This window comes from Oncorhynchus kisutch, linkage group LG22 (genome assembly GCF_002021735.2).
Source record: "Oncorhynchus kisutch isolate 150728-3 linkage group LG22, Okis_V2, whole genome shotgun sequence".
Classification (NCBI taxonomy): domain Eukaryota; kingdom Metazoa; phylum Chordata; class Actinopteri; order Salmoniformes; family Salmonidae; genus Oncorhynchus; species Oncorhynchus kisutch.
In genome coordinates, this window is record NC_034195.2 from 5,712,672 (window position 1) to 5,735,360 (window position 22,689).

The following is a 22,689-nucleotide window of genomic DNA, read 5'->3' on the forward strand; positions in this document are numbered from 1 at the left end:
ACGTAGTCTCCTCTGAACAGTTGATGTTGAGATGTGTCTGTTGCTTGAACTCTTTGAACCATTTATTTGGGCTGCAATTTCTGAGGCTGTTAACCCTAATGAACGTATCCTCTGCAGTAGTGGTAAGTCAGGGTCTTCCTTTCCTGTGGTGGTCCTCATGAGAGCCAGTTTCATCATAGAGCTGGATGGTTTTTGCAACGGCCCTTGAAGAAACTTTAAAAGTTCTTGAAATTTTCCGTATTGACTGACCTTCTTCAGAATTGTTGGGTCCCCTGCGGGATGGTTAAGCTAACATAGGCTAATGCGGTTAGAATGAGGTTGTATGTAACTAGAACATTTCCCAGGAGAGATTAAATTCTTGTTAATCTAACTGCACTGTCCAATTTACAGTAGCTATTACAGTGAAAGAATACAGTTGTTTGAGAGTGCACAGTTTTGAACATGAACATTTATTAATGAACAAATTGGGCATATTGGGCAGTCTTGATACAACATTTTGAACAGAAATGCAATGGTTCATTGGATCAGACTAAAATGTTGCACATACACTACTGCCATCTAGTGGCCAAAATCTAATTGCACCTTGGCTGGAATAATACATTATGGCCTTTCTCTTGCATTTCAAAGATGATGGTGCAAAAAAAACAACAAAATTGTGTTTTTTTTCTGTGTATTATCTTCTACCAGATCTAATAGATTTTATTATCCTACATTCCTTTAACATTTCCACAAACTTCAAAGTGTTTCCTTTCTAGTGGTACCAAGAAAATGCATATTCTTGCTTCAGGGCCTGAGCTACAGGCAGTTAGATTTGGGTATGTCATTTTAGGCGAAAATTGAAAAAAAGGGGCCGATCCTTAAAGACTGTTTTACTATTTTGCTTATTTGAGCTGTTCTAGCCATAAAATGGGCTTGGGCTTTTACCAATTAGGGCTATCAATTAGGGCTATACCACCCCCACCATGTCACAGCACAACCGATTGGCTCAAACGCATTAAGAAGGACAGAAATTCCACAAATTAACTTTTAACAAGGTACACCTGTTACCTGAAATGCATTCCAGGTAACTACCTCATGAAGCTGGTTGAGAGAATGCCAATAGTTTGCAAAGCTGTCATCAAGGCAAAGGATGGCTACTTTGAAGAATCTCAAATATAAAATATATTTAGATTTTTAACCCTTTTTTGGTTACTACATGAGGTAAAGGGAATTTCTAGGGAGTCATTGTGGTTAGACCACCATTTCTAAGCCTTAACCATTTGACAATAATTGTGTCCCTAATTGAATTTCCTCACAATACCTAAAAGTAGCACATGATCCACAGATCAGCTTGTAAGACCAGGGCCGTTCTCAGTAGACACCAAATAAAAGAAAACTCTGTCAAACGGCTAGGTACTATCAGCACAACTTTTCGTTTTCCGTCGCAAAATAGTTTCGCTATCGTGTACCAGCACGACCCAGTTAGGTCGTTGTTCAGAAGGTCATTCTAGACCTACATTTTGCTTAGCTATCAAGGTTTTTCTGAAGGAGCTTTGGTAGGAAAAGGGAGGTTTTTATTCCTTCCTGAAGATAAACAGACAAACATTTAGATAAGGTTGTGTGGGTGCCTCCAGCCAAGGCTTTGCCATGTTGCAACTCTCCAGAGACTGAGACTCAACACCATCAAGGCCATGACACCACTGTAACACGGATATCCCTGGGAAATGCATGTTGATGACTTGGCTTTAGGCCACAACATATCGAAAAAGGATGTTGGTGCAAATGTATCACGCATTCACATCTGTCCAGTATCTATTTCTATTAGCAGGTTCTTGCCAAATAGAGAGAGTACATTGTGAAGAAGAAGATGGATGGCATTTGTAATTCCCCTCCTAAAAATTAAGATCCGACTGAGGAAGACCAAAAAGGTCTTGGACGATGGCCCTCTTTTTGAATAATTTGAAATGCATCCTTTCCTCACATCTGAATTTGTTAGATTGTGGAAAAGATTTTCTTTTATCTTATCGAAATCAAACACTTATGATCTGTGATTACCTCTAGAGAATGAGGAAGGATGTGTGGACTTTAAAGTATTTGAACAGGGCCAATGCCTCTTCACTTAAAGGGGAGCTACTGTACTGAAAACCACATTTAGTCTGTTCCCAAAACAGGATATGAAGACGTGAGCTCCACGGGCACGTCTGTGAGCCGTGTTCACCCTGGATAAACTTTGCACAGAGGTTCTGGTGTGTTTTTGATGCCAGAGAAATATAGAAGGGGAAGACTGAGACACAGGAAGTTTGGAGTCTCTCATGAACGTGCCATTTTCACCATGGCCTTGTGGGAGGCCAGGCTCTAGGACCGCTGAGAAGAACTATAACCTCAGCAAAATGATAGCCTCCAGGAGTTTACAGTAGCTTTCCAAACACTCCACTACTCCTACGACTTTCCAACCTATGTTTGAGGTGGGCGGCTGGGAACTAAATATGAGGCAGCATTCTGGATGAGTCTGTTTAGGGCACTCACTGTATTATTGTGAACATGAGCTTATTTTCACTTTATGTTGAACCCATAATTAGCTAGTTGGATGGCCTATATACGGTCTGTCTATACGTTTTACCTCAACTTCCTTGAACATTATCCAAATGGTTAGTGTCCACTTGGGAAAGTGCCAAGTCTACAGTGTCTTAAGCAACACTTCATAGCAATCTAGTGTTCCCCACTTACTGTCAAAGTTCCTTCTGATTTATCACTGTCTATATTGGAGACTGCAATTGTTTTCCCAGTTGTCTAATCTACAATCAGCATTTTTTTTAAAACACACATTTCCCCTCATTGCTTTCTTTTTACCCTAGCGACACTCTGTATTTCCTCAATGAGAAATATGGTGGAAACTCCCTGTCGCCCATTTCTACTCCAATCCAATGGTTTTACACTTGTGGGAGAGCAGTGTACAAGTACACACTTTCAGGAGAAAGTAAAGATTATTGGGACGCAGGGTCTGATTCCCTACCCTAAAGCTTGACATGCTGTGGGCTAACTGACAACAGTGGAACCAGACACTAGTGACTGGAAACATCCAGTGTCTATGTGTCTAGTATTGCCGTGTCAGCAGGTTAGGCCAGCGCAGCCAAGCCACTCATGACAGTCAGTGCTGTATCATCCCTTGGCCTAATACGGGTGGCAGGTAGGTTATCCATTAAGAGCGTTGGACCACTAACGGAAAGGTCGCTGGTTCAAATCCCCAAGCCGGTTTTAGATGAAAATTCTGATGTACCCTTGAGTAAGGCACTTAACCCTTGTTGCTCCTGTGAGTCGTTCTGGATAAGTGCGAGTATACGGTGTGGGAGTATACAGTTTGATGTCAGTGTGTTATCTCAATCACTCTGTGTCACCACAGACAGGAAATGCCATACTATCAGACCCTCTCTCTCTCTCTCCCCCCTCCAGGAAAGCCAACTGGCCATATTGCTATGCTAAAACATTTATGAATGTGAAATCGTCACACAGGGTAACAGGCAAATGTGTATACTATATTTGTTTTCCCAATACGTTAGGCTCTTTTGACCCAATAAAGGTTAATTTATTAACTTTGTAGGAATTACAGGGCTAGAAACATTGTTCCCTATGGGAACTGTATCTGTATACATTGTTAAATAAACAATCGCCTTTTCTCCCTTGAGAAAGAGGTCTCTTGACTTCAATAATGCTCACTGTTCCTCTGTCCCCCAGGTGATTACTGTGAGGTAAACGTCTGCGGTAATGGAGGGATCTGTGTGACCGGGGCCGGAGCCCCCTTCATCTGTATCTGCCCCGACGGATACACCGGGGACACCTGCAACGACACAGAGGCTGGTACGGAGAAAATAACAGTATTCATATCTGCATTATATAGCGATTATAGGTCTTTGACTTGAGTATCAAGGATAGGTATTCATTTGTAAAGTTATATGTAAGCCAGTTATGCCAACTCATATTTCCCAAGCCAAAAGTCAACTCACCATCATTTAAATACCTCTAATGAGATCAAACATGACTGGACAAATACTGATCCCTGAATATAATGATTAAATGCTACCTTTCAGGTATTTCAACTGTCTCTAATGTCATTTTTCTTCGTTATGTGTCGGATCCCAGGAAGACTTGCTGTTGTTATGACATCAGTTAATGGGAATCCTAATAAAATCCCAAGCTGTTATGAATGCTTATAGGAAGTCTTCATTGGGTGTTTTCAGCGGCTTCATAAAGGTGTTCTACACCGACAGACGTTACATAGACAGTGTTAGAGGAAGATCCTGAGAGGCTGCCTCTACTACACTTCATTTCCAATCCTAATCCGATCGTTCCCTCTCCCCCTCCCTTGCTACTCTGCCCTAGGTTATTGCTGTAAAAAGAGAATTTGATCACGGTCAGCCTACCTGGTAAATAAGGGTTAATAATAAGTTATATTTACTACCCAGGGCCCTGCAACCCCAACCCCTGCAAGAACGATGCCATCTGTGAGGTGACTGGCCAGTCACGCCGAGGGGACGTCTTCAGCGAGTACATCTGCACGTGCCAAGATGGCTTTGACGGAGTCCACTGCCAGAACAGTAAGAGCCACTCCATAAGTTGCCCAGTTTACATTCACATAGAATCTATTAGACAAGCTGTTTTAGTATGGAAGCACATGGCTGCCAATATTCATTTGAAAATGCTAATGTGATACGCTTGGCGCCATTTACTTTGCATGAAGATGCAAATGTTGTAATGTTATCTAGGCAGAACGGTGGATTGATATCCAATTTGAATCATATCAAACTTGATTTACAAAAAAAAAGTGGATTTAAACGGATATCTCAACACACTCCGACTGACCACCACATTGACCACCTCATTGTGGCGCAATCACAAGAACTGAGCCCCTGGGATGGAAACAATGAGGTCCAGAGGTCGGAGGTGTTGTTGTAATAGACTAGACATAGAGAAACAAGGCTGTATTTTTCATTCTGATCTTTTTCCACCAATTGGTCTTTGACCGATCAGCTCTTTTGCCACTAATTTGACAAAAGATCTGAATTGGGCTGCCTGTGTAATTGCAGCATGTGATACAATAAAAACCAGTTACTCTGACATGGGTACAGAGGCCCAGGAGGCAGTGAGTGAGTTTCTCAACCCACGCAGCTGTTGTCCTTACAGGACCGTCTCTCCGGATATGGCAAGGTTCAACTCCCAACTGGCAGAATGTACTTGGCCCCCGAGCCGCCTCAAGCGCTGCACATAAGAGACAGATGGTGACCGTGTGCTGCGATCTCACAGAATAAGACAAATGGAGCAACCGAAAATATGCAAAAATCTCATTTTAGTTTGAAAGGAAGTAGCCATGTATACTGTACATGTACTTTCCCAAATGTAGAGCAACATTTATTTATTTTTACATTTCATATAAGGGCTTTTTAAATGAGTGAAATGTGCTGTGTCCCTTTGTTTGGCCCCAGGTGCTTTGCTCTATGTGTTCAACCCTTCTGCTGGCTGACACTGCCTGTGGGGGCTGGGACACACACACACACACACACACACAATCATACCAAACAGAGAGACAATGGTCAGCACTTTTTTCCTCCCTTTTATCCGCAGCAGCGTGCACACAGAAACCAGAAAGAGTCCGATCAGGTCAACAACTCTGACTCAGTTTTCCCCTCCCACATCAAAGTGAATGAACTGTGGTGGTACTGCCTATTGGGCAATACTTGGTTCAATTGGGAGGTGAATGATTTCAGCCTCTTAGCATGCTATTTCGACTCTAAATGTTCATGCCCATATATATACAGGGGGGAAAAAAAGTATTTAGTCAGCCACCAATTTTGCAAGTTCTCCCACTTAAAAAGATGAGAGAGGCCTGTAATTTTTATCAAGATTTCTGTCTCTCACAGATCTGTAACTTCTTCTTTAAGAGGCTCCTCTGTCCTCTGTCATTAAAACTCATTTTTCAACCACTCCACAAATGTCTTGTTAACAAACTATAGTTTTGGCAAGTCGGTTAGGACATCTACTTTGTGCATGACACAAGTCATTTTTCCAACAATTGTTTACAGACAGATTATTTCACTTATAATTCACTGTATCACAATTACAGTGGGTCAGAAGTTTACATACACTAAGTTGACTGTGGCTATTAAACAGCTTGGAAAAATCCAGAAAATTATGTCATGGCTTTGGAAGCTTCTGATAGGCTAATTGACAACATTTGAGTCAATTGGAGGTGTACCTGTGGATGTATTTCAAGGCCTGCCTTCAAAATCAGTGCCTCTTTGCTTGACATCATGGGAAAATCAAAGGAAATCAGCCATGACCTCAGAAAAAAAAATTGGAGACCTCCTCAAGTGTGGTTCATCCTTGGGAGCAATTCCCAAACGCCTGAAGGTACCACGTTCATCTGTACAAACAATAGTATGCAAGTATAAACACCATGGGACCACACAGCCGTCATACCGCTCAGGAAGGAGACGCGTTCTGTCTCCTAGAGATGAACGTGCTTTGGTGCGAAATGTATCAATCCCAGAACAACAGCAAAGGACCTTGTGAAGAAGATGCTGGAGGAAACGGGTACAAAAGTATCTATATCCACAGTAAAATGAGTCCTATATCGACATAACCTGAAAGGCCGCTCAGCAAGGAAGAAGCCACTGCTCCAAAACCGCCATTAAAAAAAAGCTAGACTACGGTTTACAACTGCACATGGGGACAAAGATCATACTTTTTGGAGAAATGTCCTCTGGTCTGAAGAAACAAAAATATAACTGTTTGGACATAATGACCATTGTTATGTTTTGGAGGAAAAAGGGGTAGAGGCTTGTAAGCCGATGAACACCATACCAACCCGTGAAGCACGGGGGTGGCAGCATCATGTTGTGGGGGTGCTTTGCTACAGGAGGGACTGGTGCACTTCACAATATAGATGGCATCATGAGGGAGAAAAATTATGCGGATATATTGAAGCAACATCTCAAGACATCAGTCAGGAAGTTAAAGCTTGGTCACAAATGGGTCTTCCAAATGGACAATGACCACAAGCATACTTCCAAAGTTGTGGCAAAATGGCTTAAGGACAACAAAGTCAAGGTATTGGAGTGGCCAGCACAAAGCCCTAACCTCAATCCTATAGAACATTTGTGGGCAGAACTGAAAAAGTGTGTGCGAGCAAGGAGGCCTACAAACCTGACTCAGTTACACCAGCTCTGACAGGAGGAATGGGGCAAAATTCACCCAACTTATTGTGGGAAGCTTGTGGTAAGCTACCCAGAACGTTTGACCCAAGTTAAACAATTTAAAGTAAATGCTACCAAATACTAATTGAGTGTATATAAACTTCTGACCCACTGGGAATGTGATGAAATAAATAAATAAAAGCTGAAATAAATCATTCTCTCTACTATTATTCTGACATTTCACATTCTTAAAATAAAGTGGTGATCCTAACTGACCTAAGACAGGGAATCTTTACAAGGATTAAATGTCAGGAATTGTGAAAAACAGAGTTTATGTATTTGGCTAAGGTGTATGTAAACTTCCGAATTCAACTGTGTGTGTGATATATATATATATATATATATATACAGTGCCTTGCGAAAGTATTCGGCCCCCTTGAACTTTGCGACCTTTTGCCACATTTCAGGCTTCAAACATAAAGATATAAAACTGTATTTTTTTGTGAAAAATCAACAACAAGTGGGACACAATCAGGAAGTGTAACGACATTTATTGGATATTTCAAACTTTTTTAACAAATCAAAAACTGAAAAATTGGGCGTGCAAAATTATTCAGCCCCCTTAAGTTAATACTTTGTAGCGCCACCTTTTGCTGCGATTACAGCTGTAAGTCGCTTGGGGTATGTCTCTATCAGTTTTGCACATCGAGAGACTGTAATTTTTTCCCATTCCTCCTTGCAAAACAGCTCGAGCTCAGTGAGGTTGGATGGAGAGCATTTGTGAACAGCAGTTTTCAGTTCTTTCCACAGATTCTCGATTGGATTCAGGTCTGGACTTTGACTTGGCCATTCTAACACCTGGACATGTTTATTTTTGAATCATTCCATTGTAGATTTTGCTTTATGTTTTGTATCATCGTCTTGTTGGAAGACAAATCTCCGTCCCAGTCTCAGGTCTTTTGCAGACTCCATCAGGTTTTCTTCCAGAATGGTCCTGTATTTGGCTCCATCCATCTTCCCTGTCTTCCCCATCTTCCCTGTCCCTGCTGAAGAAAAGCAGGCCCAAACCATGATGCTGCCACCACCATGTTTGACAGTGGGGATGGTGTGTTCAGGGTGATGAGCTGTGTTGCTTTTACGCCAAACATAACTTTTTGCATTGTTGCCAAAAAGTTAAATTTTGGTTTCATCTGACCAGAGCACCTTCTTCCACATGTTTGGTGTGTCTCCCAGGTGGCTTGTGGCAAACTTTAAACAACACTTTTTATGGATATCTTTAAGAAATGGCTTTCTTCTTGCCACTCTTCCATAAAGGCCAGATTTGTGCAATATACAACTGATTGTTGTCCTATGGACAGAGTCTCCCACCTCAGCTGTAGATCTCTGCAGTTCATCCAGAGTGATCATGGGCCTCTTGGCTGCATCTCTGATCAGGCTTCTTGTATGAGCTGAAAGTTTAGAGTGACGGCCAGGTCTTGGTAGATTTGCAGTGGTCTGATACTCCTTCCATTTCAATATTATCGCTTGCACAGTGCTCCTTGGGATGTTTAAAGCTTGGGAAATCTTTTTGTATCCAAATCCGGCTTTAAACTTCTTCACAACAGTATCTCGGACCTGCCTGGTGTGTTCCTTGTTCTTCATGATGCTCTCTGCGCTTTTAACGGACCTCTGAGACTATCACAGTGCAGGTGCATTTATACGGAGACTTGATTACACACAGGTGGATTGTATTTATCATCATTAGTCATTTAGGTCAACATTGGATCATTCAGAGATCCTCACTGAACTTCTGGAGAGAGGTTGCTGCACTGAAAGTAAAGGGGCTGAATAATTTTGCACGCCCAATTTTTCCGTTTTTGATTTGTTAAAAAAGTTAGAAATATCCAATAAATGTCGTTCCACTTCATGATTGTGTCCCACTTGTTGTTGATTCTTCACAAAAAAATACAGTTTTATATCTTTATGTTTGAAGCCTGAAATGTGGCAAAAGGTCGCAAAGTTCAAGGGGTCCGAATACTTTCGCAAGGCACTGTATATATAAATAATTTAACATGACTTTAAAAGTTCACGGCTTATCTATGTGCACGACAAAACAGTGCTTGGCCAAGCCCTGACTCCATAGTACATCACCCACTTCCCAGAAAATAAAAGCTTAAGCACTAGCTAGCTTTTACGCTAATTAAATAATGTCGTGGGGAGGACTGTAAAGATTATTCATTTGACAGCAGAAGTATATGAGGTCCCTAAGTGCTGTTCATGTACTTGGCCTATTCTTTCTCTGTCTCCCAACTTACCTATTCGTTTAGAATTCCTGATGCCTGTTTGAACATTTTTTATTGCTCTCTGTGTGTGTGTGTGTGTGTGTGTGTGAAGCGCATCCTCGGCAGCTCCTGCAAACTGTGGTCAAAGTGTGTGGTGGGAGCAGGGTACAGTAGGCTCAGTCAAGGTGACTCTTAGAAAGCAGCCAACGCGGAGGCGTACCCTAGTAGCTGAAGCTAGGTTGGCGTCCTCACCTGCACGCTAAAACACACTGGCACACATACACACTTGGCGAGCTACCACACACACACACACACACACACACAGATACAATTGGCGAGCTCACACACACTTAGAGAACACACACGCATACTTGGCAAACACACACACAAATCGGGCTCTCATGCTCATCCAGCCAACAGAAAGTGGTCCTGAGCGCAGCACTCCCACTCCCTGTTGCCGGGGTAAAATGGGAAGAAAAAAGTGAGTTAAGTCTGCCCCGACAATGTCACAGCCTCCACTCACGTCTGACACCAGCACTTCTACCAGCTGTGTGAAATTGGCCTGAAAGCCTCAATGGGAAGGCAGTGTCTAATGCTGAAAGCCATGTCCAATGCTGTTTACTCACTTTAGTGTCAGCTCCTAAATAGGCTCCGACGACTGCAACTGTGAGACTGAAATGGCACTGCTGAAATGGCCTCTGAGAGCTTAAATGTTAAACTGGGGATGACCTCTGTTTTATTCTGTGTTGGTTATTTTTAGGTGTTTGTCAACAGATTAGTGTGTCTGTGTGTCTGTAATTAGGGTTGTGTGTAAGTGCACGTGTGTGTCTGTGTTTGTAAGCGTGTGTGGCAGGCAGGCAGATTTCTGGTTTTAAGAGGTGCTTCAACCACACCCAGGATGTGGCTAGTCCAAATTGGCCTGATTGAGCTCTGCACCCCCTGGGGAGTTTGTGTGTGTGTGTATCCATTTCTGTTTATGTGGGTGCGTGCACTTTTGTGACTGTTTTTGTGACTCAACTGGTCACGCACTGCTCTGTTTACAGTAGTTTCTGGTAGCGTTTGAGGAGGGGAGGTCATTTTTACTAAATTGGTGATAGAACACCAGACCGTAATGGGCTCAGGTCCATTGCACTAATCAACCTAATTTATGTTTCTGTTGCTATAATCTTGTAGCGTTCTGTCGCACAGTATATAGCCAGACCACCACACATAGAATGACATATAAAAATAAGCATATAACCCTCAATTATAGGATATCAGTGACTACAAAACTCTACTGTCAAATCTCTGCATATTCATTAAGAACCAACACATAATGCATGGTCCCACACCAAGGTCTGGCAAAGTCTGGAACCAGGGATATCCTTGGACATTTTTAGAGGATCTCTATGGAATTCTGCTAGCCCCCAAAAGGTTTTCACTGAGCAAATATCAATTTTATCATACACTTAATTTAGCAGCTCTGTGGCTAAACCTGGCACTATATTGTCGTTGGGGGCACCCCCAGTTGTACCCTTCCGAATAAATGAAATGATTTCGTACATTTTTGGGGTGTCAAATCGCTAATTGGCAGCCCATCCCTTATGGGATTGATTTACACATGAACAAATATTACATGATACAACATTACAAGGATTCACAGTTATAATTATTCTGGTGTTTGTGGCAGTGTCCCGTGCCAGGGACTTTTCATCTGAGGGGGCATAACGTACGTGATGATGGCTGGGGAGTGGTCTGGAGGGGGGCTAGGCCCCTGTTGGAAAGTTGGCGAATTGGCATTTTTCAAACACCTGAAACAGCTTTTTCCTGCAATCTATAGCCATAATTATTATATTTAATTATATAGAAATGTCTATTTTTCTGCATATCTCTTGAGCTGTCTTTATCCTCCTGACTGGTGGTTATTTTGTTAAAGAAACCAAATCTTATCTCCTGGGTAAAAGATTGAAAGGAATGTGAGTCTTATTAATTGCTTGCTTTTCTTAGTCTACCAACCTTGCCAGCAGGCATGCCAGCTAAGATAGTTAGACAAGCTAGCTACTCTAACTTGACTGATAGCCTGATAGGCTTCTTGGTAGCTATTTATGAGATTGGGAACCTAGTGTGTTTGGGCTAGTTAAAGCCAACTTCATAAAATTGCTTGTTGGCTGGTAGTATTACAGAGAAACGACAGCAAAAAATGAAACCAAAAAATATGATTACTATTATTTTTAACAGGACAAATCTGAGGGGTCACGTGCCCCTTATGGGCATGACACCTCTGTACACCTCATGCCGCTAGCGCTGCCTACTAGCTCAGATGCTCAGGCTGTGTTGTGTACTCTGTCAAATGCACCGCTGCCAGATGACCTTGCTCTGCATGGATCTATCTGGGTCACGTTACAAACAATGACAATTAGATCTGTATTGGTTTTTGCTTCGTGCACAAACAAAGCCTGAGTATTGATGATCCTGTTTGCGCTCATCCACTCAATAGCCTCAATCTTTTCATGTCTATACTGGGACCATACATCTATCTATACAATTGGCACACTGCTAGCTGAAATCCTTACCAGGACATGTGAGAGAGTTACAGTATGGTGTTTTATTGATCAAATAAGTTCTTACCATAGATTTTTACTGTGTATCATTTTGAACTAGAGGTAAAAAAAAAAAAACTTTTATGACTGAGACAAAAACAACTCGGTCCCTGTGTCCTGCTGTGACCCGTTGCTCCAGTTGGCCCTTGGCCTCCTGTGACCTGTTGCTCCAGTTGGTCCATGGCCTCCAACCTCCTTCACACACCACGTCACTCTGGAGCACTAGATGTCCCAGGATGGGTAGTGTCCCAGGGCTATTGTCCTCCCTCCCTCCTCCTCAGGCCACCTTTTCTACCTCACTCCCCCCCTCTCTAAGTATGGCAGATTACAGCGTCTGTATGGCTCTTGAGGTAACCAGCCAAGCTGCAGCATGGTCTACGGTATTCAAACTTTTTCATTGGGGAACCCATTATTATTATCTTTTTATTTATTTCTGGGCACCCCATTTCTTTCCCAAGAATTTCTTGCGGCCTCACCCCAAATCTAATGACACAAGCTTAAAATCGTTACGTTTAGATTTTTACATCAACAAATAACTTTCAATTCCAATGAATACATTTACTTCATAAAATTGTATTTTTCAAATGATCTTTCGTAATGTTGAGTTGACCCACAACAGCCTCAATTCATTGGGTATTGGACTCTACAAGGTGTTGAAAGCATTCCACAGGGATACTGACCCATGTTGACTTCAATGCTTCCCACAGTTGTCAAGTTGGCTGGATCTCCTTTGGGTGGTGGGCCATTCTTGATACACACGGGAAACTGTTGAGCGTGAAAAACCCAGCAGCATTGCAGTTCTTGACACACTCAAACCGTTGCGCCTGGCACCTACTACCATACCCCATGAAATCTTTTGTCTTGCACATTCACCCTCTGAATGACACACATACACAACCCATGTCTCAATTGTCTCCAGGCTTAAAAATCCTTCTTTAACCTGTCTCTTCCCCTTTATCGAAACTGATTGAAGTGACATCAATAAGGGATCGTAGCTTTCACCTGGTCAGTCTGTAATGGAAAGAGCAGGTATTCCTAATGTTTTGTACACTCAGCGTATGTTGTCCAATACAATAATCTATACTTTTTTTTTTTTAACCCCACTGCAGTTCCTCGTCGCAACCCCGACTTTGAATACCACTGGTTTACGATGTGCCAAATCCTCTTGATGCAGAGGGGCCATCGCTGACGCAAATAGAGAGCGTCTGTCACCCATGGTGTCACGTAGAAAGGAAAATAGGGTGTCTGTCAATTTCTGTAGGTTTTATGTATGCATGTGTGTTAAATTCTTTATATATATATTTTTTTACATTTATCGAGGCAAGTCAGTTAAGAACAAATTCTTATTTACAATGACTGCCTACACTGGCCAAACCCGGACGACGCTGAGCCAATTGTGTGCGGCCTACGGGACTCCCAATCACAGCCGGTTGTGATGCAGCCTGGAATCGAACCAGGGTGTCTGTAGTGACGTCTCAAGCAGTGCCTTGGGCTCCTGAGTGGCGCAGAGGTCTATGAGTCTCTCTGTGTGTGTCCCCATGTCCTCTTGCTAAGGTGTGAAGTCTGTCAAGAGAGAATATGGTGTTGCCCTTAAATACTGCGAAGCCATATGCTCCTCCGTAACAGTATAGGAATAGGCCTACACCACACGAAAATACCCTGAGACTGTAAGAGGGCTTGAAGAGAGAGAATATGGTGTTGCCCTTAAATACTGCGAAGCCATATGCTCCTCCGTAACAGTATAGGAATAGGCCTACACCACACGAAAATACCTTCAGACTGTAAGAGGGCTTGAAGGAGCTTTCGGCTTTTTAGAAACAGCAGCTGTAGTTGTGCAAATCTCAGATTGAGCTTTAAGTCCTAGGTGGTTTGGCTTTTGACTCATTCCTGCTGATTGTGTGTGTGTGTGTTACAACCAGGGCTTTGAGTGTGTCCTGATGCGTCCTGGCTTGGAAAAACCCTAGGCCCTAGTTATGAGACTGTGTGTGTGTGTGTGTTACGACCAGGGCTTTGAGTGTGTCCTGATGCGTCCTGGCTTGGAAAAACCCTAGGCCCTAGTTATGAGACTGTGTGTGTGTGTGTTACGACCAGGGCTTTGAGTGTGTCCTGATGCGTCCTGGCTTGGAAAAACCCTAGGCCCTAGTTATGAGACTGTACTAGTATTCTGTATTATGAGTAATTGTGTTTGTGACTTTGTGAGTGTGTCTCTTGAGAAGTAACATTAATCTCAGAGCAGGATGCCCTGTGGGCTTTAGGAAGAGGGTGCCGGGTTTATATACATCATTGGTGCCTCCCTAGTGGGCGACTGACTGCCTGCCTGGCCCTGAGCACAGAATCACACTGATCACACTTTTCACTGACAACAAGTGAGATTTGGGTCATATTCTACAAAAAATATGGTAAACAGTAAACACAGTCAATCTAGGGCAGTGTTCAAAGGAAGTGTAGTCATGCCTTCAAATCTTGTGGGCGAAAGATTAAAAAGTTTGTTCTGATGCATGCTGTCCTCTGAAAGCGCTGCCAGTTGCCAAGCACCCTCTCTCTAAAAAAAAAACACCGCACGTCCAGCGTATACCATTGAAAAGTGCGCCATCTAGGGGTAGTTCAAAGAGTTTCAGATAATTGGGCCACACAACAGCTCATCTGAGCCATTGCGTTGCTGCTGTTTACTAATAGCTTTATCAGAGCTCATTTGCACATAGTCAAAAGCCAAGCGTAGATGAAGGGAGGGAAAAAACTTCAGGAGGAAGTCAAAAAATGACTTCATCTGAAAACCGCATGAAGCGTCAGTTCATCATCCAGTTTAAGCATGTACACATTTCCCGATTTCAGTTTGGGGCCTGTGCTCAAAAAAAAAAGCATCTCAAGAGTAGGAGGGCTGATTTTTAGGATCCGATCACCCTTGTCCATATCATCTTATCAATCATTGTTCTGTTCTGTTGATTGTAAGGCCAGTGACTGATAATGGCCATTTCTCTCAACAGATGTGAATGACTGTGTCGGCCAGCCGTGCAAGAACGGTGGCTCCTGCAGGGACCTAAATGGAGACTTCAACTGCCGCTGTCCGTCCCCCTACGTGGGCAAGCACTGCCAACTGCGTGAGCACCAGTCACACACACACACACACTGGCTCTCTATTAGCCTTAGTCCCCCATGATATTGTTAAGTGCAATAAAAGACATTAGGCTGAATGTGATAAAGAAAATCATAATGTAACCAAATGAAAGGCCCAGTGCAGTCAAAAATGGAATGTTCCTGTGTTGTGTGTGTGTGTATATATATTTACACTATGAGGTTAAACTAATACTGTGAAATGGTGAAAATGGTGATAATGTCCTTTTTTAGTGTAAGAGCTGTTTTGATGGGAGGGAGTTTTCACCTTCCTGGTGACATCACCAGGCAGTAAATTAGTTAATAGACCAATGAGAAAGATCCAAACCTCTGCCAGTAACAGCTAGTGTTCAGTTTTCCCCTCTCCTCTCAGACCACTCACAGATAGTCCTAGCTAGGGATGCAATGGGACGGTATATTACTGGAAACTTCTAAGTTTACCAGTAAACTAACATAATTTGGTAACTTTGAAGGATTTTATGTAATCTATCGTAAGACATCTAGTGACCCTTTTGGGTACTTCAGGTTATCAGAGGTGTCTGTAATAATCTCTGGCCCTCAGTGTGTGTATGTAATCTATCGTAAGACATCTAGTGACCCTTTTGGGTACTTCAGGCTATCAGAGGTGTCTGTAATAATCTCTGGCCCTCAGTGTGTGTATGTAATCTATCGTAAGACATCTAGTGACCCTTTTGGGTACTTCAGGTTATCACAGGTGTCTGTAATAATCTCTGGCCCTCAGTGTGTGGCCTTTCAAATATATGAAATAATGAATTAAGATGATTTTTGTTTTAACTACAATGACAAAGCTGTGAAACATTATCCTAAATATAAACCATACATTTAGTGAATACCATTGGTGTTTATTATGAGGTTTTCAGCATGAATATTCCTTTTCCTTATATCTTAATGTTTTCATGTCAAACTGTTGGCAGTTGTCAAAAAAGTCAATAGATTTGTGGGGCATGTTTGTGTACTAATGTGAAATAATAAACCAGACTAACTTCACCACAGATTTGACCTGCTAGATTGTTCTTCATAGCTTCACTCCCTCAACCGCTAGGTTCTGTGTCTGTCTGTCTGCCCTGTTTGTGTTTTTGTGACCTATGTCTGTCTGTCTGTCCCTCAGGCTGTATCTCTCTGTTGGGCATGGAGGGCGGAGGCATTGCAGAGTCTCAGATCTCGGCCTCGTCGGTGCACTACGGCATCCTGGGCCTGCAGCGCTGGGGGCCCGAGCTGGCCCGTCTCCACAATAAAGGCCTGGTAAATGCCTGGACCTCTGCCTCCCATGATAGGAATCCCTGGATAGAGGTCAGTACAGTACGACAGGCTGGCTCCAACACCACTGTCTGGCTCGTGTTCTCTAGGCACCAAATGGAAGAAAACTGACTGAAACCAGGAGAGGCTACATGGACTTGTCTAATGAGAAAGGCTCTTTTTTAGAATAGCAAAACAATTCTGGTGTTCCTAATGACCACGACCCTAATCTACTCTAGAAAGGATATCTCCATAGTAAAGTGGCTTCCACTTCCTCGTCTGCACTGATCTGAAAACATCATCATGGGGATAGGTGAAAGCAATATATTGTGGCTACCAACAAGGCAATAACATTCCCCTGTCTGGTTATTTCATATCAGTGCAGATGAAAGACAGGCAACAAGGAGATGCTTTAATTCTGACACAATTTAAAATGTGTTTGATTCTCGGAGGCTCTGCTCATTGCATGGATGCAATGCCGTGCTTCTACACCTGCATTGCTTGCTGTTTGGGGTTTTAGGCTGGGTTTCAGCTGATGTAAGAGGGGCTTTATAAATACATTTGATTGATTGATGTTGTTGCTGTGGACCTTGTAACCACATTTTTTTTGTCATTCCCCTCCATGTGCAGCGAAAGGTCCATGACTACGGGACCAAATGTCCACTCTTATGTGGCAATACATTTGAAACAACGCGTTGTCGTTTGTGCAGATTAACATGCAGAGGAAGATGCGTTTCACGGGCATCGTGACGCAGGGCGCCAGCCGCATGGGGTCAGCAGAGTTCATCAAGGCCTTCAAAGTGGCGTCGAGTCTGGACGGGAGGACCTACACCGTGTACCGCCTGGATGGGCAGAAGAAGGACAATGTGAGTGAACACGCACAGTCGCGCACACACAACCTCTCAGATGTACACACAGACATATGTGAGCGGACCAAGTAATTGGGCGTCACTCTAAAGCGGGAAGGTGGAATAAACGAGTCAGGAGTAGGTTTTATTGATTGAACACAGTTCTCTATTGAGGGCATTTGGTCAACACAAACACTCCAACATAATCAATGAAAATCTTCAGAGGAAAAACATACATCTTCTCCAGATGAAACAGGAACACAATAGGATTATCTTTAAACTACAACAAAAAGTCACAGGATTGTCACCGTCTTAGTGGTTCTTCCTGGATAGCTTCTCTCGCTCGGTGGCCATCTTCCAGAGATAGTTTTCCCCTCTCTCTGCTGGTTGCATTCTCTCTCTTATAGGGGAAGGAGAGTATGTCATTAGTACCGTCAGCTGTGCTTAATTGCCTCTGGTTACCTTGTCTCCCATGCCTTGTTGGGCTAATATCCATGAGCCCAGCCTTCCCTCTGGTGGTCCTTCCACACATATCACTATGGCTGTTGTAGAACTTGCACCCTCTTCACTGTGTAGTGTGCTTTTCTTTGTTCTATTTTGGGAATAGTGTGCCATTTCCATGGAAATGAATGAAAGGCAAGACAAGGTACAAAACAGGCAGTTAACCCACTGTTCCTAGGCCGTCATTGAAAATAAGAATTTGTTCTTAACTGACTTGCCTGGTTAAATAAAGGTCAAATAAAAATAAAACTACTGTTTACTTCACATGGGGCCTGTTTTGTAAAGCTCAGGTGAAATTCAAGTAATGCATTTTGACATCACTCCCTCAAGTCATTATTTCGTAACATTTTTCATTATTTTCTTCATTTCTCCAGGTGTTTGTGGGGAACGTGGACAACGACAGTACCAAGACCAACCTGTTTGACCCTCCCATCATTGGCCAGTACTTCCGCATCATCCCCGTGGTCTGTCGCAAGGCCTGCACCCTGCGCATGGAACTGGTGGGCTGTGAGCTCAATGGTAAACACACACACAAACTTTTTTTATTTATTTTACCTTTATTTAACTAGGCAAGTCAGTTAAGAACAAATTCTTATTTTCAATGACAGCCTAGGAACAGTGGGTTAACTGCCTGTTCAGGGGCAGAACGACAGATTTGTACCTTGTCAGCTCGGGGGTTTGAACTTGCAACCTTCCGGTTACTAGACCAACACTCTAACCACTAGGCTACACACACACACACACACACACACACACACACACACACACACACACACACACACACACACACACACACACACACACACACACACACACACACACACACACACACACACACACACACACACACACACACACACACACACACACACACACACACACACACACACACACACACACACACACACACCATGAAGGGGGGTGGGTGGGGCTAACGTTTAGAAAAATTACTTTTCAAAACCATATGGACATTTTTTGCAGTTTAAATATTGGCAATGAGACCTATCATGTAAATGACTCAAATGTGTTGGGATTGTAACAAAATAATAATATGCCAGTCACATTCATCCTCACAGCCTTGTTCCCATGCCAGTATAACTAGATGGATATTTTGGCCTTCTATGTTTTCTCTGTGTAACAACTTTCTGTACAAAGTTTCTGCACTTTCTATTTGTTTTATAATGATGGCATGACGCCAACACACTGGCGTTGTTTCATCTAATTAAGGGAAACTGATCTGTGTGTGTGTGTGTTTTTAAAAGTGATCCGCAATGTCCATCTGTGACTGTCTGTCAGAGCATTCTATGCCAGTTTATGCTTGGTTATGGTCTTTGCACTGCACGTACATGCATGTTACACAAAGCATCCTGCAATACAAACTGCATGGCACACAAGTGACACGCTTGGGCACCTGACACGCATGCTAGTGCTACTGTAGGCTCGCATGTTCACAATACTACTCAACGATGCTCAGCCCAACTACAAGCATGCTGCGGCGTTCCTCTCTCTTTTTCCACCGTTATCGTTAGAGCCGTAGGTGAACGTACTTCGGCCAACTCCATTTGAGTTGAGATGTATCATTTGAACGGCTGACATTTTGCCACCAAAAACCCAGTTTCTCATTCTGCAGGCAATTGCACTCTGTTTACATACTTGGAACACACATTTTTATGTCATCTCCACAGGGTGTTTTGTGCCATCATGGAAGATAAGTTGTCTGAACTCTATTCCCTATGGCTGTATAGCTGAACCAGGGGTTTCATTGACCGGACATTTGAGAAATTTACCGGATCCATATGTATTGGGTGTATAACCTGATTAGAGCGTCTACCCACAGTGTTCAGAATGACAGAAATCCCATTTCGATTATGGTAACTCATCTTAACGGAACATGCTAATTTGAGGCTGCAACAATGTGCTCCATTGCCGAATTCCGATGCACACTATGAAGACGTGTTACAATAACTGTCCACGTTTTACTTTTCCTCAGTCAACAAGATGAGTAACGAACAGCAAAATCACAAGCCTATGTCAATTTACCATTTATCCCGCATTGTAGAAAATGTTACCTATTTTATTGGTCAAGAAAGAAATATCCTATTCAAAACAGACGGACAGTTGTGGGACTGGCTACATACATTTTATTTTTAAAGAATGAGTCTGATGCAACCGATCAGAACTTTTAGCTTCAAATGTTGATAATCTATATTATTTATTCACATTTATAGGCAATGCGCGTAGGCCGTCATTGTTGATAAGAATTTGTTCTTCACTGACTTGCCTAGTTAAATAAAGGATCAATTAAAAATGTGTCCAAAAGTAGGCTACTCGTGATTGTTAGTTCCATAATACAATTAGCAGGAAAACACCATTTGTCAAAAGTGCATCACACATGTGAGCAGTTTCATGTGACATGACAATATCTATTAGAAATGTTGAAAGCGGAGAGAGATCTAAAGATGCAAATATGACTAGGATTGTGCCTTTGGCTACTGGACAATGAAAACGTTTATTTAAAACCAATAGAACATAAGAGAAAGAGGCTACTGGTTTCAATGGCATATGGAAGGAAGTCTATAAAGTAATTGCCTCCATGGATATGGTTGTTTTTTGGCTTGCTACTTTGAAGCAAGGTAAGACATGCCTCATAATATTTATTAAAACGTTCAGGCTTCAAACAATTTAAATATGTTTTCAAAATGCATACTGCCTCCAGCTCATAGCAAAGTGGTGTGACATGCTGATAAACCTGTCTTCTGTTGGCTATGCATTTGAATGGCAAATGGGTAGCGCGCATCAATTACCAGTTGGGAAATAAAAATAGTAGCTCTTTTTAACTGTGGCCATCAACTGTTATTGGCTTTTCACATTTTTTTAACGTCCAAAACCTTAACAGAAACCCTAATCTGTACCGCATGACTACAGGCTGTCACTATTCACTCCACCTCCCCACAACTCTGGTCATCATGCATGTGCTTTCCCTGTGCTGCTCACTGACTGGCTGGCTTGGGCCTTGCTTCTGTCTGTCCCTTGTCTATCATACTTCTCTCTCTCTCTTTCCCTCCCGGTGCTCGTCGTCTCACTTCAGTGTATTCAAACACGGCAGGTTGCTCTGAGCCCATGGGCATGAAGTCGCGCCTGCTCTCCGACCGCCAGATCTCGGCCTCAAGTGTCCACCGCACCTGGGGAATTGAGGCGTTCACCTGGCAGTCCCACTACGCCCGGCTGGACAAGCAGGGCAAGACTAACGCCTGGACAGCGGCCACCACCAACCGCTCCGAGTGGTTGCAGGTAACTGCAGGAGGTTCAGAGGGAACTGTAGGAAGTGATGTGGTATGGGTGTTGGACACTTGGTGGTCTGTAGCTGAGGGAGATACAGTTGAAGTCGGAAGTTTACATACACTTAGGTTGGAGTCATGAAAACTCGTCAAACACTCCACAAATGTCTTGTTTTAAAGAACGATAGCTCTGGCAAGTCTGTTAGGACATCTACTTTTTTTCCAACAATTGTTTACAGACAGATTATTTCACTTATAATTCCCTGTATCACAATTCCAGTGGGTCAGAAGTTTACATACACGAAGTTGACTATGCCTTTAGACAGCTTGGAAAATTCCAGAAAATAATGTCATGGTTTTAGAAGCTTCTGATAGGCTAATTGACAACATTTGAGTCAATTGGAGGTGCACCTGTGGATGTATTTCAAGGCCTACCTCCAAACTCAGCGCCTCTTTGCTTGACATCATGGGAAAATCAAAGGAAATCAGCCCCAAAAAATTGTAGACCTCCACAAGTGTGGTTCATCCCTGGGAGCAATTTCCAAACGCCTGAAGGTACCACGTTCATCTGTACAAACAATAGTGCGCAAGTGTAAACACCATGGGACCACACAGCCGTCATACCGCTCAGGAAGGAGACATGTTCTGTCTCCTAGAGATGCATGTGCTTTGGTGCGAAAAGTGTGTGTTTGTGTGTATATATGTGTGTATATATGTGTATATATATATATATATATATATATACTGCTGCTCAAAAAGAAAGGGAACACTAAAATAACACATCTGAATGAAAAAGTCTTATTAAATGCTTTTTTCTTTACGTAGTTGAATCACATTTATCAACCCGTGGAGGTCTGGATTTGGAGTCACACTCATAATTAAAGTGGAAAACCACACTACAGGCTGATCCAATGTTGATGTAATGTCCTTAAATCAAGTCAAAATGAGGCTCACTAGTGTGTGTGGCCTCCACGTGCCTGTATGACCTTCCTACAACGCCTGGGCATGCTCCTGATGAGGTGGCAGATGGTCTCCTGAGGGATCTCCTCCCAGACCTGGACTAAAGCATCCGCCAACTCCTGGACAGTCTGTGGTGCAACGTGACGTTGGTGGATGGAGCGAGGCATGATGTCCCAGATATGCTCAATTGGATTCAGATTTGGGGAACGGGCGTGCCAGTCCATAGCATCCATGCCTTCCTCTTGCAGGAACTGCTGACACACTCCAGCCACATGAGGTCTAGCATTGTCTTGCATTAGCAGAAACCCAGGGCCAACCGCACCAGCATATGGTCTCACAAGGGGTCTGAGAATCTCATATCGGTACCTAATGGCAGTCAGGCTACCTCTGGCGAGCACATGGAGGGCTGTGCGCCCCCCAAAGAAATGCCACCCCACACCATGACTGACCCACCGCCAAACCGGTCATGCTGGAGGATGTTGCAGGCAGCAGAACGTTCTCCACGGCGTCTCCAGACTCTGTCACGTCTGTCACATGTGCTCAGTGTGAACCTGCTTTCATCTGTGAAGAGCACAGGGCGCCAGTGGCGAATTTGCCAATCTTGGTGTTCTCTGGCAAATGCCAAACGTCCTGCACGGTGTTGGGCTGTAAGCACAACCCCCACCTGTGGACGTCGGGCCCTCATACCACCCTCATGAAGTCTGTTTCTGACCGTTTGAGCAGACACA

General features: G+C 43.1%; 1 protein-coding gene across 2 annotated transcripts in view; it reads left to right on the plus strand.

Annotated features, from left to right (window-relative positions):
* Positions 1–22,689, plus strand: part of LOC109866932 (lactadherin) — a 46,737-nt gene that overhangs the window by 18,731 nt on the left and 5,317 nt on the right. Inside the window, exons 2-8 of one of the 2 annotated variants that reach the window (XM_020455847.2) lie at positions 3,712–3,834; positions 4,440–4,571; positions 14,991–15,104; positions 16,247–16,428; positions 17,085–17,240; positions 18,098–18,242; positions 20,830–21,014. In XM_020455847.2, the coding sequence (XP_020311436.1) occupies positions 3,712–3,834; positions 4,440–4,571; positions 14,991–15,104; positions 16,247–16,428; positions 17,085–17,240; positions 18,098–18,242; positions 20,830–21,014 (1,037 nt within the window). Of the gene's footprint in view, positions 1–3,711; positions 3,835–4,439; positions 4,572–14,990; positions 15,105–16,246; positions 16,429–17,084; positions 17,241–18,097; positions 18,243–20,811; positions 21,015–22,689 lie in introns of both variants that reach the window. The other variant, XM_020455846.2, reaches the window with a different exon arrangement.